The sequence below is a fragment of the Idiotropiscis lumnitzeri genome, chromosome 10, assembly GCF_059441095.1.
Source record: "Idiotropiscis lumnitzeri isolate Australia: NSW breed Sydney's pygmy pipehorse chromosome 10, RoL_Ilum_1.0, whole genome shotgun sequence".
Taxonomy (NCBI): Eukaryota; Metazoa; Chordata; class Actinopteri; order Syngnathiformes; family Syngnathidae; genus Idiotropiscis; species Idiotropiscis lumnitzeri.
In genome coordinates this window covers 17,331,616-17,351,392 of record NC_142400.1, presented here as the reverse complement: position 1 = coordinate 17,351,392, position 19,777 = coordinate 17,331,616, and the positions used below count along the sequence as shown (strand labels likewise).

General features: G+C 38.8%; 1 protein-coding gene across 3 annotated transcripts; it reads left to right on the top strand.

Moving 5' to 3' along the window:
* Positions 1-45: 45 nt before the first annotated feature.
* fbxl4 (F-box and leucine-rich repeat protein 4) lies at positions 46-18,543 on the top strand. Of its 3 annotated transcripts, XR_015845661.1 has the most exons (10): positions 46-397; positions 1,334-1,967; positions 3,780-4,107; positions 5,476-5,720; positions 5,902-6,115; positions 8,134-8,205; positions 10,447-10,571; positions 10,685-10,872; positions 11,857-12,087; positions 17,434-18,543. XR_015845661.1 is itself a non-coding variant. In XM_088307435.1 (9 exons), exons 1-9 carry the CDS (start codon positions 381-383, stop codon positions 12,018-12,020), a joined length of 1,797 nt encoding a protein of 598 aa, XP_088163561.1. In that variant the 5' UTR covers positions 46-380; the 3' UTR covers positions 12,021-15,481. The 3 variants fall into 3 exon arrangements, 2 of the variants coding, with proteins under 2 accessions (XP_088163561.1, XP_088163560.1); XM_088307435.1 differs by lacking the exon at positions 17,434-18,543 and having other exon boundaries at positions 1,524-1,967; positions 11,857-15,481; XM_088307434.1 differs by lacking the exon at positions 17,434-18,543 and having other exon boundaries at positions 11,857-15,481.
* Positions 18,544-19,777: the final 1,234 nt, after the last annotated feature.

Here is a 19,777-nt window from a genome sequence, read left to right as displayed (position 1 = left end):
TCCCACAATGCTTTTCTTTAACCGACCGGATGTTGATCTTCTGTTTTGACGAACTCGTTGCTGTCATCGATACACTGTCGCTTCCTGCCGTTATGGGTGCTACTTAATTCGTTTCGAATTGTAAAGAATGTGAATATAAGGTGACGTGTATGATTACCGATTACAATAGACCTCGAATGGCTACCTTTAGGTAGTGCAGTACTATTCCCCCCCTCTTTCCTTATACGATATAGTCTATCAGTGGATATGCGTCTCAGATATGCAATTTTTCCATTTTAATTTATCAGTGAATTCTACACATTCACGGTATCGTTTTTCATCGTACTGCGTCGGTTGCCGTTATAACGAGCAATTGTAAAGTGTATGCAGTGTCCCACGTTATGGAAGGCATCACAAGGTAACGTCTGGAATGTGGCTCTGGTTGTTGATGTATTTTGAGAATGCAAGCAGACTTATCAACCCCTCAATGAATGTTTAAATCCATCTGCATTCAACAAAACTTTCCCCTTGTGTGTTCCGTTCTGTCTGGTTGTCGGCTAATTGCCCATGTTTTGAAAGGTTTACTAACGAGACTGACTGCAAGCTAGCTAGCTAACACTATAACTAACAGCAGCTGTTTTAACACAAGTTGTCGCAGAAGGCGAATGCACTGAACCCCGATTGTTGCTTCACAGGTAAACCTCATATTGAACCGAAACACTTTTCTAACTTTTATGTGATTATTTGAACATAATGTACATTGCCCATGTCGATAAAACTACTACGATTAACAATGGTGTGGTTACTTTGCATGCCAGAACAAATACTTGTGCAGTGCAGTGCAGCGTGGTAGTGAATATCACTAGCAATACTGCCATTATTGCATATTTATTGCTCATTCGCCTGAGTTTTATAAATAACAACAATCCCCCTTAAAAATAAATAAATAAAATTCGAGCAAAATAAAGTCAGAACAACATAATTTCCAAATGCAATACATTCTCCAGAATGTCGTTTTAGGTACTTCCAGTTTAATTCAGTTTGTATCAAGCAGTATTTAACAATATCTAGTTTTATTATATTGGGCAACAATGGATTGAACTCAGTATCAGCAAGTGTACACTCATCACTACCAATATTAAACACAAGCTAAAAGTCTTTATGTACTGCTTTTGCTACAAGTGGGACAATACAAAAGAGCTGATGAACATGCATAGAGACATAGTCCGTTCCTATTCGACACGTGAGTAGGTGAAATAGCAAAATAATGATTTAGAAATGTGTTTTCCATTGATCCAGTTAGGAAATATGTCTTGGCACTCCACACTCATGAATGTTTGTCTCTAACCTACAGGTCATGCATGCGGCCAGGCCTCTAACCTGCACTTTTTACAAATCACCCTGGAGCAATTGTGCTTCTAGTAGGTGCAGGGCTCTTCCTTCATCTAGTCTCCATTCTTCCCCACTGCCTTCAACAGCCTAGAGGTCCCTATGTTAACTCTGTTGAGCATGTTTTACTATATCTGTCTGCGGCGACGCTCCAGGAGTGGGACTCGTGGTGAGGCACTGACCAGTCGGCGAGCAGTGGAGTCTGGCCAACGGGCGATATTGCCTGTCAGTGTGGAGGTGGAGCAGTACACCAAGGAGGTTTTGGACTTCAGCTCTCATTATGGCAGTGAGAATAGTATGTCCTATACTATGTGGAACCTGGCTGGTGTACCTAATGTCTACCCCAGCTCAGGGGACTTTACACAGACTGCGGTCTTCAGAACTTATGGAACTTGGTGGGAACAATGTGCCAGCGCGCCACCACGTTTCCGGCGCACCCCTAAAAGTTTCTACAGCCAGGATTATATTGAGCTGGGCTTTGAAGAGCCGGTTTACCCTACAGCTGTGGAGGTGCTTGAGACTTATTACCCTGGGGCGATTGTCCAGATTCTGGCCTGCTCACATAACCCTTTTTCCCAAAATCCACCCACGGATGTCAGGTGAGGCTATCATCTGGTACAAGTATGAGCAGACAGAGTGAATTTGTAATTGTATGTATGTGTTGTATAAATTATACGTTGACATGCTTACGTACGCTATGCTTACAAGAATTCTTAAAATTAAGGTTACTGCCTAAGAGTCATGAAATTAATACAAATGCATAAAACCTCTCATGTTTTATCCGGATGCATGTTAATTCGTGTGTTGGAGGAGGGCGACATATAAAACATGGATGGGGGCTCTTGAGGGCCGGACTTGGGCACCCCTACAATCATGCTTCTGAAGCCGTTACTCTAGTTCTCGTCTCAACTTAATAAGATGTCTTATGTAGGGCTGCACAAGATACTGCAAAAATATCGCAATCATGCCACATGCAATATGTGTACCACAAAGGTGTACGATAAAATATTTTGATACAGAATTGTACTTTTTTTTCCTGAAATCGACCAATCAGGTTAACCGTAAATGTGTATGTTTTCTTTCTTTAGGAACATGTTAAAAATTGGAATATCTATCGCATTAGGAAACACCTATCGAGCATATCATATTTTTTTCAATATCGTGCAGCTCTAGTGCTTTGGATTGATGTTGTATTTTATGTCATGGAATTGACATAAAAATTATGTTTGTTTTTACGCAAATCACTTTAAGCTCTCGACAAATAGTTTGGATTGTGTCCACCATGTACGTGCAATTGGCAAGTCCTGTATTCCATCAGTTAGATTTGTGGAGGCAGATAGAAAATATTATTGCATAGAACATTTTTGACTTCACTTCTCCTTCAATTAATATATTTTGACAGAACATTTCACACGTGAAAATTTACCTCAATAAATTAACACAAATATTCCCCTTGAGATCATAATGTGACAAAAAAAGCCCCGTTTTGACACGAATAAAGGCTATTGTATTTAAAGAAAAAGATGTCCTTTAATAGTCCCACAATGGGGAAATTTGCAACGTTGTCTTTTGTCTCTGAAAATATAAACAAAATACAATAAATAGCACTCCATGCAGGTACATACCAAGTGGGTGGGTGCCTATTTTTCAGGTGTTCCGGGACTACATACTCCCAGAGTACATCCCTCAGGAACCCCCTCCTGAAGGACATTGTTGAATGCCTTCTCTAAGTCCACAAAGCATATTTAGACTGGTTGGGTCAAACTTCCGTGCATCCTCCCGAACACTGCTGAGCTTGTTCCTTGTTCGATTGCCAAGTCTAAAACTACACTGCTCAATGCTGAATCTGAAGGTTGGATTTCCTGATGGATTCTCTTCTTCCTAACCCCTGAAAGACCTTGACAGGGAGGCTGAGGAGTGTGTGTAATCTCACTGGAGTGTAAATTTAGAAAGGAATAATGTTGTCTATCACTGACAGTTCATGCAAAAGGCAACTGTTAAAAATGCAATTTATGATGAAGGCAAATGTACAAAATCTCGATGAGTTATAGTACCGCATGGCAGAAAGTTAACAGTACGTAATAGAAGGTAGTTACAAACATCGTACCACAGGTGTCTTCAATCCTATTCCTCGAGGGGCGCCTTGCCTCTCTCACTGCTTCAACTCATCTGATTAAAATGATCAGGATTGTTATCCAGCTTCAGCAGACCTTTTCTGACCATCTGATCATTTGAATCAAGTGTTGTAGCAGGGAGAGAAAACAGACAGGCCAGCGCCCCTTGAGGAACAGGATGGAAGATTCCTGAGATTCCTCTCAATTGCCATGATATTTTAGGCAAACACAAGTCATTTACTCAAAATAAGTAAATAGTGGATTGGACATTTATCCCGTCCAATTTTTCTCATACAGGTGGGAGGTGTTGTGGTCGGGGGAGCCCACTAAAGTGCTGGCACCCCAGGCTCGCCAGTTTTCACCTAACATCAAGCACATCAGTTTTCCCACCAACCTGCTCCGCCTGGAGGTCAACAGTTCTCTTCTGGATTACTATACTGAGCTGGATGCCGTCATCCTACGTGGCTTGAAAGAGAGGCCCATGCTAGCGCTCTACAAAATGCCTGTCATCGACATCATTGACCTGAGTGACAGTGAGGAAGACCTTTTGGATCTGGGAGGTCCATTCAGACACGGTGCAGAAAGCAGGACAGGCAACGGCTACTTTGACAAACTTCCTTATGAGGTGAATGATGATATTCAATGAAGAGTTTTCATTAATTTGTTTCGCAGCTAAATCCTGACTTTGATAAATAGGAGTCTTTAATGGCTGTAACTTCCAAGAGATCTCCACTCAAAAGACAATTGGAATTTGTCAAACACTTGGCCAAAGTGGTGGTGATACATAGCCAAAGAAATGCTGATATCGTGCCACCGCCATCTGATAACTTCAAAGTAATGCTCCGCCACTTTTGGGGCTTAACAGCAAAACTGAAGACTGACTCGCTTTGGTACATGTCTGAAACGTCAGTTAACGGATAAATACATTGATCCTGTCCTTATAGGCACTATACACTTGAATACATTGATTTATCTTTTTTTTTTTTTTAAGTACAGTGGGACCTCCGTTATCAGGTATTTTGGGGGAATGGGTTGTCTGTTAGTGCTGATTGTCCATGAAACTGAAATACTTTTTATTTTTTTTGCGTGACCTAAAAATGCCCATGGCAGTAGAATGTAACTTTAACTAATTATAAAAAAGGTTGAAACTGTTTTTCACTGTGTTTCACACGTACCCAAACCTACTTTGCTGGTGCTTGGGGTGGAGCGTGGGGCTTATTACGTACAATTGGTTGCATTCATGAGCTGCTTTGCTGTTGCGCTTACTTTTTTCGCCTTCCTTATGACTTAATGCCTTGACCACGAACAAACTGTGCACTGTACCAAAAATAGCATGTTTGAAGACGTGTATACATATGACATAATGAGCGCTTGTTCCATTAAACAATGGCCATTGGACTAAAGATGGAGTGGAACTGAAGTTCCATGACCGACCTACTTTATTTACTTCATCATGTTTACATCTGCAATTTTAGCCTTATTAGGTGTATAATTCTAAAATGTTTGACCATTCCCTCCAACAATATTCATATTGTATTTGATGAAAATCTAAAAAGAAAGAAATTAATGTTCAGGCCGCAATAGCAGCCCCAAGTAGCATATCCAGTAACTCGGCCCATCGGGAAATCTCTCAGGTATCCAGATTATCCATGCCGGGCCTTTTGCGCTATTTGCTTAATCATTGAGAAAATTACATTGAGGGAGTTTTAATGGTTGCTCTCGGGGCTGACTGGTTCATGTCCTTTGGCAGGAACAGAACGCTGAATTGTCAGAAAATTAAATTCACACGCATTCATTTTGCATTTGAATTTCTACTCTGCACTGAATATAAAATACATCCAATTAAGGTAAATCGGCACTTTCTGCTGAGGCATTGTTAACATAAAAATCACCATGGTGTGCTCATCTTTGTTTGATATTTGTTATTTATTTTTGCTTTGTTGCCTTCTCTCCTTATTTCCCCTCCCTCTTCTCTGACCCCCCCTACCCGTAGCTCATTCAACTGATACTGAGCCACCTGACCTTGCCGGACCTGTGCCGTCTGGCCCAGAGTTGTAAGATGCTTCACCAGCACTGTTGTGACCCGCTGCAATACACCCAGCTGAGTTTGCAGCCCTACTGGGCCCGGCTGAGTGACACCTCCTTGGGACACCTGCAGAGCCGTTGCACACGCCTCCAGAGGCTCAACCTTTCTTGGACTGGCAACCGTGGCGCTCTCACCCTCAATAGCTTCAGCAGGTCAGACTGTCAGCACGAGTTCTCAAGGGTAGAAAAGGCCATGAACAACTTGAAAAGTTTAGAGAGGAAACTACCTTTTATATGGGATAGTACTTTTGATTTGGTCATTTTTAATCTTGATTCAAATGAATAAGTTGGTTATATTTCTGCTGTGTGCGGGTGTGTGTTTTATCCATCACAGTTTTATGAAGGTTTGTGGGCTCAGTCTGGTGTGTCTGGAGCTGTCTTGCTGCCACTTCCTGAACGAGGCCTGTTTGGAGGTCCTCGCCCAGACTTGTCCGGGGCTGCAGGAGCTAAACCTTGCCTCCTGCGACCGTCTTCACCCGCAGGCCTTCACACACATTTCCAAACTGACACGTCTCCGCAGACTGGTGCTTTATCGGACCAAGATCGAGGTAGGCAGGGATCAGCACACATTCTCACATGGATCTTTGTCCTTTTTGTTTGTATCACGGAAATCCGCAAATTGCGTTTTTACTTCACAGCAATGCAAGACAGCTCTTTGTTGCACAGTACTTATTTTTTTTACAATTACTCTGAGGGGCCAATGTTTTTTAATCTAACATTGAACTGAAAAAATGCCCAATTTATTATAATTCTTCAAGAATGGAAAGCCGGCCAATAGGACTTAATTCTATTCGAATAATCAATTGGTCGTCTTGACGTGACGCTAAAGTTTGTTAATGGGCATCGGTCGAGAGTTTTAGCTGGTTAAGTACCCAAATCAGTTCGAAACTTGATCATGAGCCATCATCCGTATTATAAACTTGGACAAAATGGTTTGTTTTGAACCTATAGTCAGCAACCTGAGGCTCCAGAGCTTCATGTGTCTTTTTTCTTTCCTGTCCGGCTGTCCGTCATTATAAATCAGGACTCAAATAGACATTGGCTCTTTTATTTGAAATTAAGTTTCAACCAACATCTTTTTTTTTTAGACTTCATTGTGTTTTTGTTACGTGCAGAAATACATTTTGGATTCTTGAAACAGTTAATTGATTTCATAAATACAACCCATATTGCTTTTATTTTTTAACCTACGGGTTAAAGAAAATGGATGACATATGATTGCTTTCACTACTGCTCGTCTGTCAGAATCATTGTTTTCACCTCAATGCCGTCTACGTGAAACACGAAATTTGAACAAGTAGACCAGATCACTGAAATGACAACACCCTTCTTCCTACCATTATGCAAAGATACGTGAGAAACTCCGTTGGTGGGCTGTGGCTTCGCAAGTCAGTACAGTATGGTGCAAGCTGAAAATGTTAACGGACTTTTTTTTTTTTTTTTTTATTCTGACTGCAGCACAAGCCCATCTTCCATGTATGACCAAGTGCAATTGCAGTATCACTTCACAGACGTTTATTCTTGAGATAAGATGGCGGAGCGATCTTTTGGGTGATCGTCGGAACTGATTGTGATAGCTCACAAGCTAACGTAGTTTTTTGAATGATCATTGCCTTTGGGGTCGTGTAAACACGACCAATAAACTATTTAAATCAAAACTTGGAATGTGTTTTTTCACAAATTGAGCCTTTTTGTGTGCGTGTGTTTGGATTAAAAAAAAACACAACAAACAAAACACACTCTCTTAGTTGTAACCTGTGATCATTTGATGGCTCACGTCTCAGAGTAGGCAGGGTTGATTTTAGAATAAGCAGTCAATTAACTCAGATCACAGGCGGTCTCTGTGACATACTACAGTGCTCATGTTCAGGGTTGCCTGAAAGATAAAAAGCAGTGACTCTGGTGTCAGATCTTTGTGGTTTTAGCTCTATGTTATGTTTTCATACTGAAGCGTTGTAGACACAAGTTGAGTTTCTAGAATGGCCGCGCATGCAGTTTCCTGCTAGTTGTTTACAGCGAGACAGACAGAATGAGCAGTGCGTTTTCTTGTCAGGCTGTCATGATCCTGTCACTCAATACATGAATGTCTCGCTCGCTGAAGAGAAGATGCCAGAGGCAGAGTTGAGCGTGTCTGCGTTCACTGACACTGTTTCACTGCTGAGAAATGTGTCATCATTAAAAGTAATCCTTTCACCACATGCAGTTGCTGCACTATTGAGTAACATCATTCAACCTTAATTAATCAGCGTTTTGCACTTTCAGTCTTTTGAATGCCTTTTTTGGCAGCACGGTGCTTGACTGATTAGCACGTCTGTTAATTGAACACTCTCAATTGAAAGATGTGATTGTGAGGATAGTGGATGAATGGATGTCTTTGTGAACAATTTTGAGTGTGTAAAATTTGTGGAAACATAATCAATTTTAAGCACTGTTTGTAATTCAGTTATTGTATTTGTATGAAATGGTGATGTCTGGAGGAATTCTCCAAACAGAACCATCTTGTGGGTGTGCTCAGTTCAGACACAATTCTTACATTCCGCTTGTCTTTTCTCCTCGTTGTCTGTAGCAAACAGCTATTCTTAGCATCCTGACTTTCTGCATCGAGTTGAAACACCTGAACCTCGGGAGCTGTGTCAGGGTGAGAAAAAGCACAACACAAACACCAACATGGATTAGAATACGCTCAGGATTTATTGGTTGTGCAATGTGAAAATTCTGCAATATTGTGACAGGCAGCCACACCGCTTCCGTATGATATGAAATGTTAGCAGATGTTTGATGGAAAGGAACTAGTATCTTAATGCTCATTTAAGAAGACAGGTGGGCAAACAGACGTATTGATAGATGTAGATAGACTCACCTGTGACCCTGAACAAGATAAACGGGATAGGGACGTTCATGCGTGTGCATGTATATACGAATATATGTCCATCCGTCCATCAGTGGTCTGCTTGCCATTGAATCCAAAAACCTCAGAAGTAGCAGGTCGACACTTCTTAAGCACATGCTCGGCAAAAACATATTTCTGATTGTCACCGTGGTAAAAATAAAAAGCTAACATCCAATCCCATTGCAAACAAATGCAGGGTATTTTTGATCCTCTTTTGGAAGTTTGGGGTTTTAATATCAGAAATTTAAATTGTACAAAATAGTGTATAAAAGGTGAGTTCAAATTTGAATGGCAAGATATCAAAGTTGTTTTTTTAGGAAACACGAAATGTTAAATTATGATTTTGTTTTTATTCCAATGATGCTGTGAAAATAAAAATTCTCACCGGGTCTTCCGCTTGTGAATCTAAAGGTTCAAATAAAAAAAAATGTTATGAATGCAGAACAATATAAAATTTTGATATTTTGATCAGGAATCAAACAAAAAACATAACAAAACAAACAACAAAAAAATCTGGTAAAATACCATCTTTTGTAAGTTAATGCTGTCCTTTGCTTAAGCGCTTATTTATTTGTTAGTTTATGACTTTTTTTCTATTCATATATTTAAATCAAAATGGCACCCAAGTTGGAATGGAACAGAGATTTTTTTTAATTAATCAAATTGAAATTAATTTGCATTCATTTGTGTGTTTTGGCTGGCCCAGTCGAAATGTTCTTCTGAGGAAATGAAACATGTTCACTTTGCTGGCATTTTGCTGCCACCAACATGGCTTGTGGTGTATGCTGTACTTTTTGTAGGTGCAGGGTTGATGGGAACAAAAAGGTATAATAATCTTTATCTCACAACCTCATGAAGCATACTTTCAAAGGTGTTCTTTAAAGATTTTTTTTTTATGTCTGTTAGATGAGTCTTCCATCTCAAGTCCTTTGGTCGCAGTGTAGACATACATGAGGAGTACAAGACATTGTCATCACATTTAGTGCCCACATTAATATTCCTGCAGTTCTTTCAATGATGCTGCTGGCTTGTTGGCAGCTTCCCTGACCAGCTTTATTTCCATTTCAGTTCATCAATTTCAAAGGGACGTCCAGTTCTTGTTATTATCACTGCTTTGCCATTTTGTTTGCGCACTTGGTGAAGACGATCCGCACTGTGGCTGTCCAGTCAAACGCCTTCAAAATTAATTGTAACTTTTTGGATAATGGTGGTTCATTGCTTTTTGTTGTAAACCTTAACTAGTAAGTAAACATAACAGTTAGGATTTTAAAGGTCATTTCAGATTTTGGGGCTTAATCGGAGTCGCACTTGTGAAATAGTTTGTAACCATTAACATGTATTTGCATCTGACAGCATTCAGAGTTTAGCTACATTCCAGTGCCAAACTTGGGCAACTGATATTTTGTGTTTGTCTGATTAAATTTTACATCTACTATTTTCTGAAACGTGCATCCTCTCATGAGTCATGGGTAAGCTCGAACCTTACCCAGCTGACTCTGTGTGAAAGGGGGGTAAACCTTAGACTGGTCAGCAACCAACCACAGGGCACATAATAGACAAACAAACATTAGCAACTCTGGACATTTCAGTCTTTGCATAACCTAATAAATAAAATTCCCAGAGAAAAGCACAGGGTGGAACATGCACTCCACAAAAGAACCTCACAACTGTAACTGCTTCTGTCTAACCTCAAATATAGTTTTGAGATATTTACATACAAATTAAAGTTTTTCATTTTGGCATTACATTGGCTATTCAACATTTTCATACTGATCTAAATTCTCCTGTTTAGATCAGATCATAAAATGTTTATGGTAGATTAGATGCACAAAGTTGCTCTGTGTCAAGTCACCTCAATTAAGTTGTTCTTATTAAAAATGTTCTGAGCCAAATACCAAACAGGAGCAGAAGATGTCACCAAATCTTGAGGTGAAGAGTCCCACTGCACATGCTGGTGAATGTACCCTGACTCAAAGTGATTGTGTACAGATCGATGACTACGATGTTGTGGCCAGTATGCTGGCAGCTCGCTGCCGCTCACTTTGTTCACTGGACCTATGGCGCTGCAGAAACCTGACGGATCGTGGCCTGAATGAGCTTGTCTCTGGCTGCAGGTAAGTCAAATTCAGCTCTGACTGCGGGCAACACTTCAAAGCTCACCTCGCTTGAGGTAGCTTGTGATATTTGCAGTCCAATTAGTTGCACTGACTGTCTGTTGCTTGTTCAGAATGTTGGAGGAACTGGACTTGGGCTGGAGCCCCACACTCCAGAGCAGCACCGGATGTTTCCAGAACCTCGCTCGCAGTTTACCGCGCTTACGCAAACTCTTCCTCACCGCCAATCGCACAGTCCGTGACTCGGACATCGAGGAGTTGGCTTCCAGCTGCCCCTTGCTACAACATCTGGACATACTGGGTAAATGATTTCTTTTTACAGTACAGAAGAGACTTTGCAAGTGTGACAGTGACAGGTTATGTCTTGAAATATTATAGAAACCAGCACTGGTTGTTTGAGAAATGGCAATTTGTAACTCTGACGAATTACAAGGCAAATATCCTCACTCAGAACTCAAATCAGACTATCAGTCACTCTGATTATCTCCGGTCACGCTAATTGTGCCTTTTCCTTCCCATATGTAGTATGTTGTTGTTAAGATCACTAAAACATGATGGCGACAGATTGGCATTGCGATTAGTCAAAATTCAATTACGATTACAATTGTTACACTCAATGATTGCAAAATTGGTATAATCGTAAAAAACAATTATCATATACAGTCTATTTATGTATTTATTTATTTATTTATATAGAAGCCCTGTGTATTTATACATTTACAAAAGGTCTATGGCAATTTGTAAGTGTATAGCAAATAACCTCCAATACAATGTTTCTTTATACAAGGAAAGCATACTCAAATGTACACATTTGCACTTTTTCTCATTTTAAAATAACTAGTTTTTAAAGAAGATAAAAAAAAACCCAATCAAAAAGCAATTTACATAATTATAGTGTTTCAAAGAATGATTTATCTTAATATTGTTTACATTTAAACATTGTTTGATTTTGTTCCCCCCAAAAACATAATCATTTAAATAATTGTGATTTCAATTAGTGCCAAAATAATTGTGATTAATATTTTTCTCATAATCGAGCAGCCCTCGATTGGCCCTTTTTGGCTCTCTTTAATTTGTCCTGCATGCTGTATGTGGATACAATGTAAATGTCAACGTAAACACAAATAATGGAACTGACATAGAGAAAAAAAACATTCCAGTGTCAAGTTATTGTAACCCTTGTTATTAATGTGATGAAGTGAATGAACCACTGTCATTTGAGTGTATTTGACCCAAATATAATGTAAGTTTTTTTTTACTTAATTTCCTCGTTGTGACATGTCAGGTACACGGCTTGTGAGTGCCGCGTCTTTGAAGAAACTCCTCCAGTCGTGTCCACAGCTGCTGCTCCTGGATGTTTCCTTCTGCTCCCAGATAGACACTAGGATAGCCCAAGAGCTCTCCGGCCTCTTCCCCAGTGTAGCCATCAAGAGGAGTTTCACACACTGACCGCAACGCAGCGATGCCCAGCAGAAGATGGAGAGACGCTTGAGTATCGCAAGATCTTCTATTAGCGGTCAGTAAATAAGGCACTCATACTTGGCATGAATCTCTTTGGAATGGAATTGAACAGAAACAAATAGAGAGACAACCATGAAGTCCCAACCACAGCCTCTATTACCGTACTTTTGGACACAGTGAAGAAACTGCACCTGTGGAATGTGAACCACCACTTATGAATAGGCAAACAATGCGTGGCTATATGTCTATGACTTACAAAATGAGAACGTCACTCAAGACTTAAGAAAAGAAGCCTAATGTACGTGAAACTTAATCTTTGTTACGAACAGCCGTACATTTAATGGTGACCTCCATCGTGTGGTATGATGAAGGATCAGGGCTTTGGTCTGTGCCTTCTCAGATTGACCATTAGACCAGTAGTATTCTCTTGTGCGAGACACGCTCTACTGTGTTCTGAACGCAACACCTCCCCACTTTTTTCAGTTGTCAGGAGTCCTACCTGAAGTTATTACAGTGGATGTGAAAAGACGTTAATTTAAAAAATTTTTCCACTTTTAATGTATCATGTAAACTGTTGCACTCAATCAAAAAATTATTATTTTTATTTATTTTTTTTTAAGGGGAACAACACAATATCCTGGTTTCACCTGTTATCAGTGTGGCACGACTTGATGTGGCAATATTTGCCCACTCTGCAGAAAGATAAATTGCACGGGCAGCTCTCGTGCACAGTCGTCTTCACATCACCTCACACATATTTGGTTTCAGCTCTGCACCCTTGCTGCGAACATTCATCATCTTCTGGTGTGGTCATTAAGATCAAGTTCCTATTCATCTCCGTCTTTATAACAGAAGCTGGAAAGATTTGTGTTAAAACTGACGTGTATTTGCAACTGTTTCCTCCACCATGACTAAGGCCCCAATTCCAGCAGAAGAACAACAGGCCAAGCATGACGCTGTCAATGGCATGCCTCTTTTGGTGGTGAGCATTGTTGTTTGTCCCAACCTTTTGAAATCATGACCAAAATGTTCAACCTTAGATTCATCGGACCATAACATTTTTAATAAGGGACTGCTATCAATGTCCCTACATGGTAAAATAAAGGCTAAATAAAATAGTATAAATGCGTTTTTTCCCCCCCCCCGTGCATTTGAGAGATTTCAAGTATGCAGCAGGGCTTGGATATTTTTTTTGTGTTGTGAAATACTGATTCGCTCTTGCCATCGTACCCAATATCACAGATGTCTTGATCTGGACTTTTCGTCGATTGTGGAAGTACATCCAGTTCGATGCAATGTCACTGTTGTTTATCAGAGGAAATTTAAATATTGAGAGATGTGTGCTGATTCCCATTGAAAATGACAATCCTCACAGCTCCAAAGCCACCATCACTTTTCTGGAAACCAAATGAACGCCACGTTTGTTGAGCCATTGAGACTGTGTTGTCAAAGAGAGCAAGCCATATTTAATTCATTACATTTGTCAGTGATTTATGCAATTTACAGACTCATGGGGGGGGGACTGATTAATAGTATAGTTTTTTTTTGTTTTTTTTTTTAAATTAAAATTTACCAAATTTGGACCTATCAGGTTGCGGACGACGCCAGCAATGAGTTTGCATTGAAGCTGAAACCATTCATCGACAACTAACTAACAAAGTAATCAAAATTATTTTTGATATTTCATTAATTCTCTAGAGGACTTGTTTGATTTAAAATTGTCCAAGTCCTCGTAATTTCAGCAACAGTAAATACTCTCCTATTTCTGTAGTTCTCCATTAAAGCCGACTGATAATTGTTTGCATTTACTTTGGAAAACGATCAACAGTTTCGCCTTTGGTATCTTCTGAAATGTTATAGACCAAACCACTTACTGAATCATGATTAATTTAAATGTACGTTTTCAAGTGTCAATTTGAAATAATGTCCTGCTTCGGAATAAAGGGATGGCAATGAAAATAATCATAACATCACCTTTAAATCAGATTAATTAATCGCTAAAATAATTTACAGAATAATTGATTCTAGAAATAATCATTAGTTGCAGCCATAATTTGACTGTGATTGAGCAATTCTGAACAAATCCATGTGCCCGGTTATAAAAGAGAAGTCACACTTGTGCAACCACTTTCGCAGTTGTTGATTAAACTTCCCCTCTCGAAAATGTTTTTATTTTTTTCATTTTTTTTTTTTTTTTAACAATTGTGTTGGAAAAGTTCTAGGTTTCATTAACTGTGGAATACATTTTAGAATGATTAATCGTTGTAATATCACAAACACATAGCATAGGGCTGTGTATACTTTTTATATCCGCTGTATCTATGTATTCAAGTTAATTTAAAATAGAATGTGGGGGGCGGGAAGACGCCATATTTTGAACAGGAAAGTGTTCGGTTAAAATGTAAATGCAGGTTTCGTTATCAAATTGTGTTACTGCAAATATGTGAAATGATACCCACTCACCCCCAAATTTACTTCAAATTTTATTTTTACTCCAATCAGAGACTTTCATGAAGGAAAATTGCAGAATTTCATCACTCAAAAGAGTCGTCAATTGGTTAAAGTAAGTCTGTGCTAAATTAAAGATTGAGTGGACAATAAATGAAGAAATTTGAATAGTTGTCGTATTTGAACTAGTTTTTCATTTTCGCACAAATTAATTTCTAATTAAACTAACTGAAAAAGTCGCAATTGTTTTCTGTTTCAAATCTAACTACATTTCTTTTTTCCAAACACAAATATTTGAGATGTTTACTTGATTTGTTTTCCATGCATAGATACTTGATTTCTGCTCAGACTGACTCATCAATCTATTCACGTTGTTTGTGTGTCTGCACTTCACCAAAGACTCTTGATCGCAACAGTAGTCATGACATGGCAATTATTAAAGTTACCAGGACCGATTTTTCTCTCAATATTTTCCTGTTGTCCTTTTTTCTGAGCTGCCACTCATTGCTATTTGACCATTTAGTTGCCAAGCAACCAAAGAGAAATTACTCTGACTGCGTCCTAAAATAACACTGTGTCATACTTTTTTGACCACTATTTGTTGTGACACTCAGGGGTTAAATTTGTTTAGCTTTTTTACTGAGTTTGCTACCTATCAACAATACAACATACTACCGACGACTTATGTTGATAAATTAGCTTCACTTATAACAGTAATCTATCAGGATGAATATCTTTTTGAATTCATGCAATGGTGTGAGCAAATTTCCATTAATCCTGTGTGAGATTATTTAACGTTTATGATACTTAACGTACCCAATTTTCAGCGGCTCAACTTTTGGGGATTGTTGTTCTACCTCATATCAATTGAATTGAATTCCAAATGACACCTGATATAAGATGACCTCACAGTTGAGGTCAAAGGTGTAAACGGAGTGTACTTCTTATTTGGTCTGATATTCGTCACAAGCTGTTCTGAATTTGAATGCCAAGGTTAGTTTTTGGTCAGTACACCCCTGGTTGTATTTTCCAATACATATTTTTCCATGAATCCAACTGATATGTGTCAACATATTGACAGATTTGGAAGCCCAGTGTGTTTATAATTTTAAGACACATAACAAGTTCACTGTTACAAATAAATTCGTAAAAATCCTCCGTATAATGTAATCCACAGTTGAGGGAGGTCGGGTCCCTTGACATAACATTAAAATAAAAAAAATTCTTTCTTTCCAATATTAATTTTTGCATCGTGCATTACATGTCGGTACTGAATGAATGGAAAATATTTGTGCGAAATTGTGCCTTATATTCTTATTTGAGTTTTGTGTCAGTTTTACTTAGTTTTGTTTGATTGGCAGTATTGTGCAATGTGACGGCGAGTTACTTTTCTGGTCACAACTTGATTTGTTTATACACATGGGCAAAATTGTTGGTACCCCTCTGCAATGAAATAATAATAATAGTAATAACACTAATAATATAATAAGGAACAATATGTTAATAATGATGTGCCTTGGCAAAAGGTTCCAGTTTTCTCTCGTGTGTCTGCAGCACATGTTCCTAGAATTTTTGTGACATGTCAACATGCATTTTGGCAATTTTTCTTTTTACATTGTGGTTTCCTCCTTGCTCATCTCATAAAGTCCGACCGACTACAACAGCTCTGACACTGATGTACCTTGACCTTTCAGTTCCCCCTTTAATATCTGAAAGTTCTCCTGGACTTTTTTAAAGTTTTTGTTAATTTGACCATTCCTTTGATTTCTGTCTTGTAGACACGTGCAATGCTATTTGGACACACTTTAGTTGAACATGTCCCAATGGCGATATTATTTTCTTATCTGTTCTAGGGCTACTCTCGTTTTTGTCCAGGCAAGTTAATTTTTTTCATTGTTTTGAACCACAATTTAAGATCAGTGTCTAATTTCCATTGCTCAATTTATATATATGCAATTTTCATTTATTATTATTTTTATTTCATGGACAGAATGGTACCAACAATTTTATGTATGCCGCATTCTATGTATCTACCATATCTATTATAAATACTGTTTCTTCTTGTATCTTTATGTGGGAATGTGTTTTGTTTTCGCCACACGATTTCTTTGGTTATCTGTTGAAATACTTATTCATTTTGTGGAATACAGAGCCGTTGTTTTTCTTTTTTTTTCATCATAAGTGTGAATTGTGATTTAGAAGTCTGACCCAAGTGACACCAAGTAGCGATATATTAAATTCCGAATCAGAATTGTAATTGGGCTGGTTGCATTTATTTATTTTTGCTTGTGCGTTTCCGACTGAGCTCCCAATGGCTTGACACTCACTTGTGCTTCGGTTTATGTGCATGTTATATATTTACGTCCACCAGCACCATAAATGCTACCTGTATCTGTATATCTTAATTTTAAAGCAGATCAATATAATGTGTAAAGCACATTTGTGCCATTTATTTAGGGTACTCTATTCTGCCCCCCCCCACCCCTCATAGAGCAAGAGCAAAAAAATTAATTTCTACTTAAACCACAGCCCCATCGTATGTAATCTCATAAATTTGGTTGGTCTGATTATTTAGTCCAAGTTTGACCACTACCTGAATTAGATTTGTTCAATGTTTGAACCCTAAACCCGTCCCCCAGCCTGGATGTGTGATTAATCATTGCGCCATATTGGCTGGGCTTGCCATGCTGCACTTTGACCCCGCTACCACCCATGCTTTAGTTTCTGTTTGTGTGAAAATATTGTATACTGCTGTGGTGATAAAACTGGGTGCTTCACTTTAACCAAATGTTCAATAAAAAAAACTGATGTATGGCTGATAGATGTCTATTTTAATTTTAAAGATCCAAAAAATGAACGTTGTGCCGTGAAAGTTGTTATATGCAACTGTAAATTATTTTTGCGTTTTTGGGGCTTTAAGATTGAGCTGATACTTTCAGTTTTTAATCCACAGGAACAACGACGACACATGCAGCCATTAGCCAGGATGACTGACTGGAAGCAAATGGCGGAATGATCCTTTTTGACTCGGCCCTCTGCTGTTTTGCAGTCTATTAAAACCACAGGGAGAAGTGACACGAGCTTGTCTCCTTAACTGCCTTTTAATGAATTGTTTGTGCCTGGATTAATGATGTATATTGTGGCCCTGTAATGTGCCCTAATGACAGAGAATGAGGCGGCCTCAACTGGAGTATTAATTCAGGCTGCCTCCCCAATGATTATTCCTCTGTCAGCGCTCAGTGTGAGGATGCAAACAGGATTCATGGCGGCTTTTCTGCACGGTGCTGCTGTTAAGAGTCCCCTCTCACTTTTAGTTATGGGGCTGTTTTAGCCAAGGGAAGAACCGCCGCGATTTGCTCAGCTTTTAATTTGTGGGAGATGAGTATGGTTGGTTCTACCGTTAAAGTCATAGTCCGTACTCTAAAATGTCAGTGATAGAAAAGAATAGGTGGCGAAGACAAGTTGAACCTTGTCTCTTCGTTCTCTTCTCAAGGAAATGTTTGAACTGTGCTGAAAACACTCCTCTATGTTCTTTTCATTTTGTGGAATTGAAATGAGATTAGCAGGTTTGAGAAACAAACATCTTATTTTTGTGAAGCTGCTGCACCTGTTTGTGTCACACATGCCACTTTTAAAACTGTTGACATTAAACCAATTATGTTACGTATTCATTTCTTTATGCTCACTTCAGAAACGTGAGTATGCTGCCTGTAACGGTGTCAGTGAACTGAAAAACTTGGTAAAAATAAAAAATTTGAATGTCACAAAATTGGGAGAGTAGTTCTAGTAGAATACAGTGCAGCAATTTTAAGATGAGGGAATTTTACAAAGCCAAACGTTTTGATTCAGTTGAGAAGAAAGAGGCTCATGCTTCATCATACTAGCAAAAGTATACACACCCCTCTTCGAATGGCCATTGTTGTGTTGTTAAAAAAAATATACCAAGGTAAATTCTATTTTAAAAACTTTTCCACCATTAATGTGACCTCTAATCCAATGGCAAAATACACATTTTCATGAGATGAAGAAAAAAATCACAACTAAAATATTTGTTTACACACGTGCATACACATTCAAACTCACCTGTCGCCATTTAACGTGTTTTTGATTATCCCTCAAAAAAATTCCGATGTTTAAATAGGGTTTTGTCTTTGGTTGGTCACTTTCTATCAGAAGCCTGAAGGTTTGTACTCACACACTGATTGGTATTTGCAACTGTTTATAATTCCCTCCATGTTGACTAAGGCCCCTGGTACCAAAACCATGCTTCAATGTAGGTATGATGTTCTGTAGGTGATGGAAATGGAAATCCAATTAATTGTAACTTCACACGTCACAACAACAGCGCAACGAAATTTAACAGTTTCAACTTGTCCAAAAAACATAAAACGACGACACCAACAGAGGGAGACAGAAAGGGAGAAGTGTTGTGTTTGCCATAAAACATCCATTTTGGAATTATGCTCAAAAAGTTCACCAATGGTTTAATTCATAAGAACATAATACATTTTCACATATAAAGCATAAAAAGCTGAATTTTATTTTGGCTTTAATTTGGGGGGACTTTATATGGTGGCAGGTGTGGGCTGACTTTCATTTAACATGAGTTTGTATGTAATTGGTTAATCCTGCGCACAGCCACGTTTTCACTTTTAAGAGGGTGTGCACACTTGTGCAACCACATTATATCAGTTATTTCACTTCCTCTCGCAAAGAGATTTATTTTTTCCATTTCAGTCATACAGCTTGTAGGTCCTGTCGTTTACAAAGTTGTAAGATTACATCTTGGTCTCATTTTTCGTATGCTACAAAAACGTGTCATTTGAACAAGGGTGTGTAAACTTTTAATATTAACTTAACATTTTCAATGTTTATTTGTTTATTCATTTTCAGCATGTTATGACTGCTCTGATTGGTTTAACTTGACCACCAGTGTCTCAGGAGGGTTTGGAGGCAACGCAGCTCAGATGAGCATGTCGAGCAATTATAGCCGGAATAATAACGCACTGATGGGGTGACACGATTCGCTCCACTGATCAGAAAAGTTCACGTGAAGTTCTAATTAAACACTAACTCGTTTACAAATGAACGCGCACACGTATTTGTGTGCTTAAGTGTGCCGGGTGTAATTAGCTGCAGAGCGTCTGAGCGAGATGGAAGAACAACAATGTCAAATATTGGCGTTGCGCAATGTTTGGCTTGTGTGTATGCGTCGTACAAAAAAAAGGCTTCCTCTCAAGATGTAACTACGGTGACAAATGTGTTTATTTGAAAATATGTTATCAGGAATTGTTGAA

Bases quoted from the DNA above. Each gene is read 5' to 3' on its own strand.
- fbxl4 (XM_088307434.1), top strand. From the start codon at position 1,471: ATGTTAACTCTGTTGAGCATGTTTTACTATATCTGTCTGCGGCGACGC. The intron at 4,108-5,475 runs GTGAATGATGAT...CCCTACCCGTAG, and splicing joins TTGACAAACTTCCTTATGAG to CTCATTCAACTGATACTGAG. The intron at 8,206-10,446 runs GTGAGAAAAAGC...GATTGTGTACAG, and splicing joins ACCTCGGGAGCTGTGTCAGG to ATCGATGACTACGATGTTGT.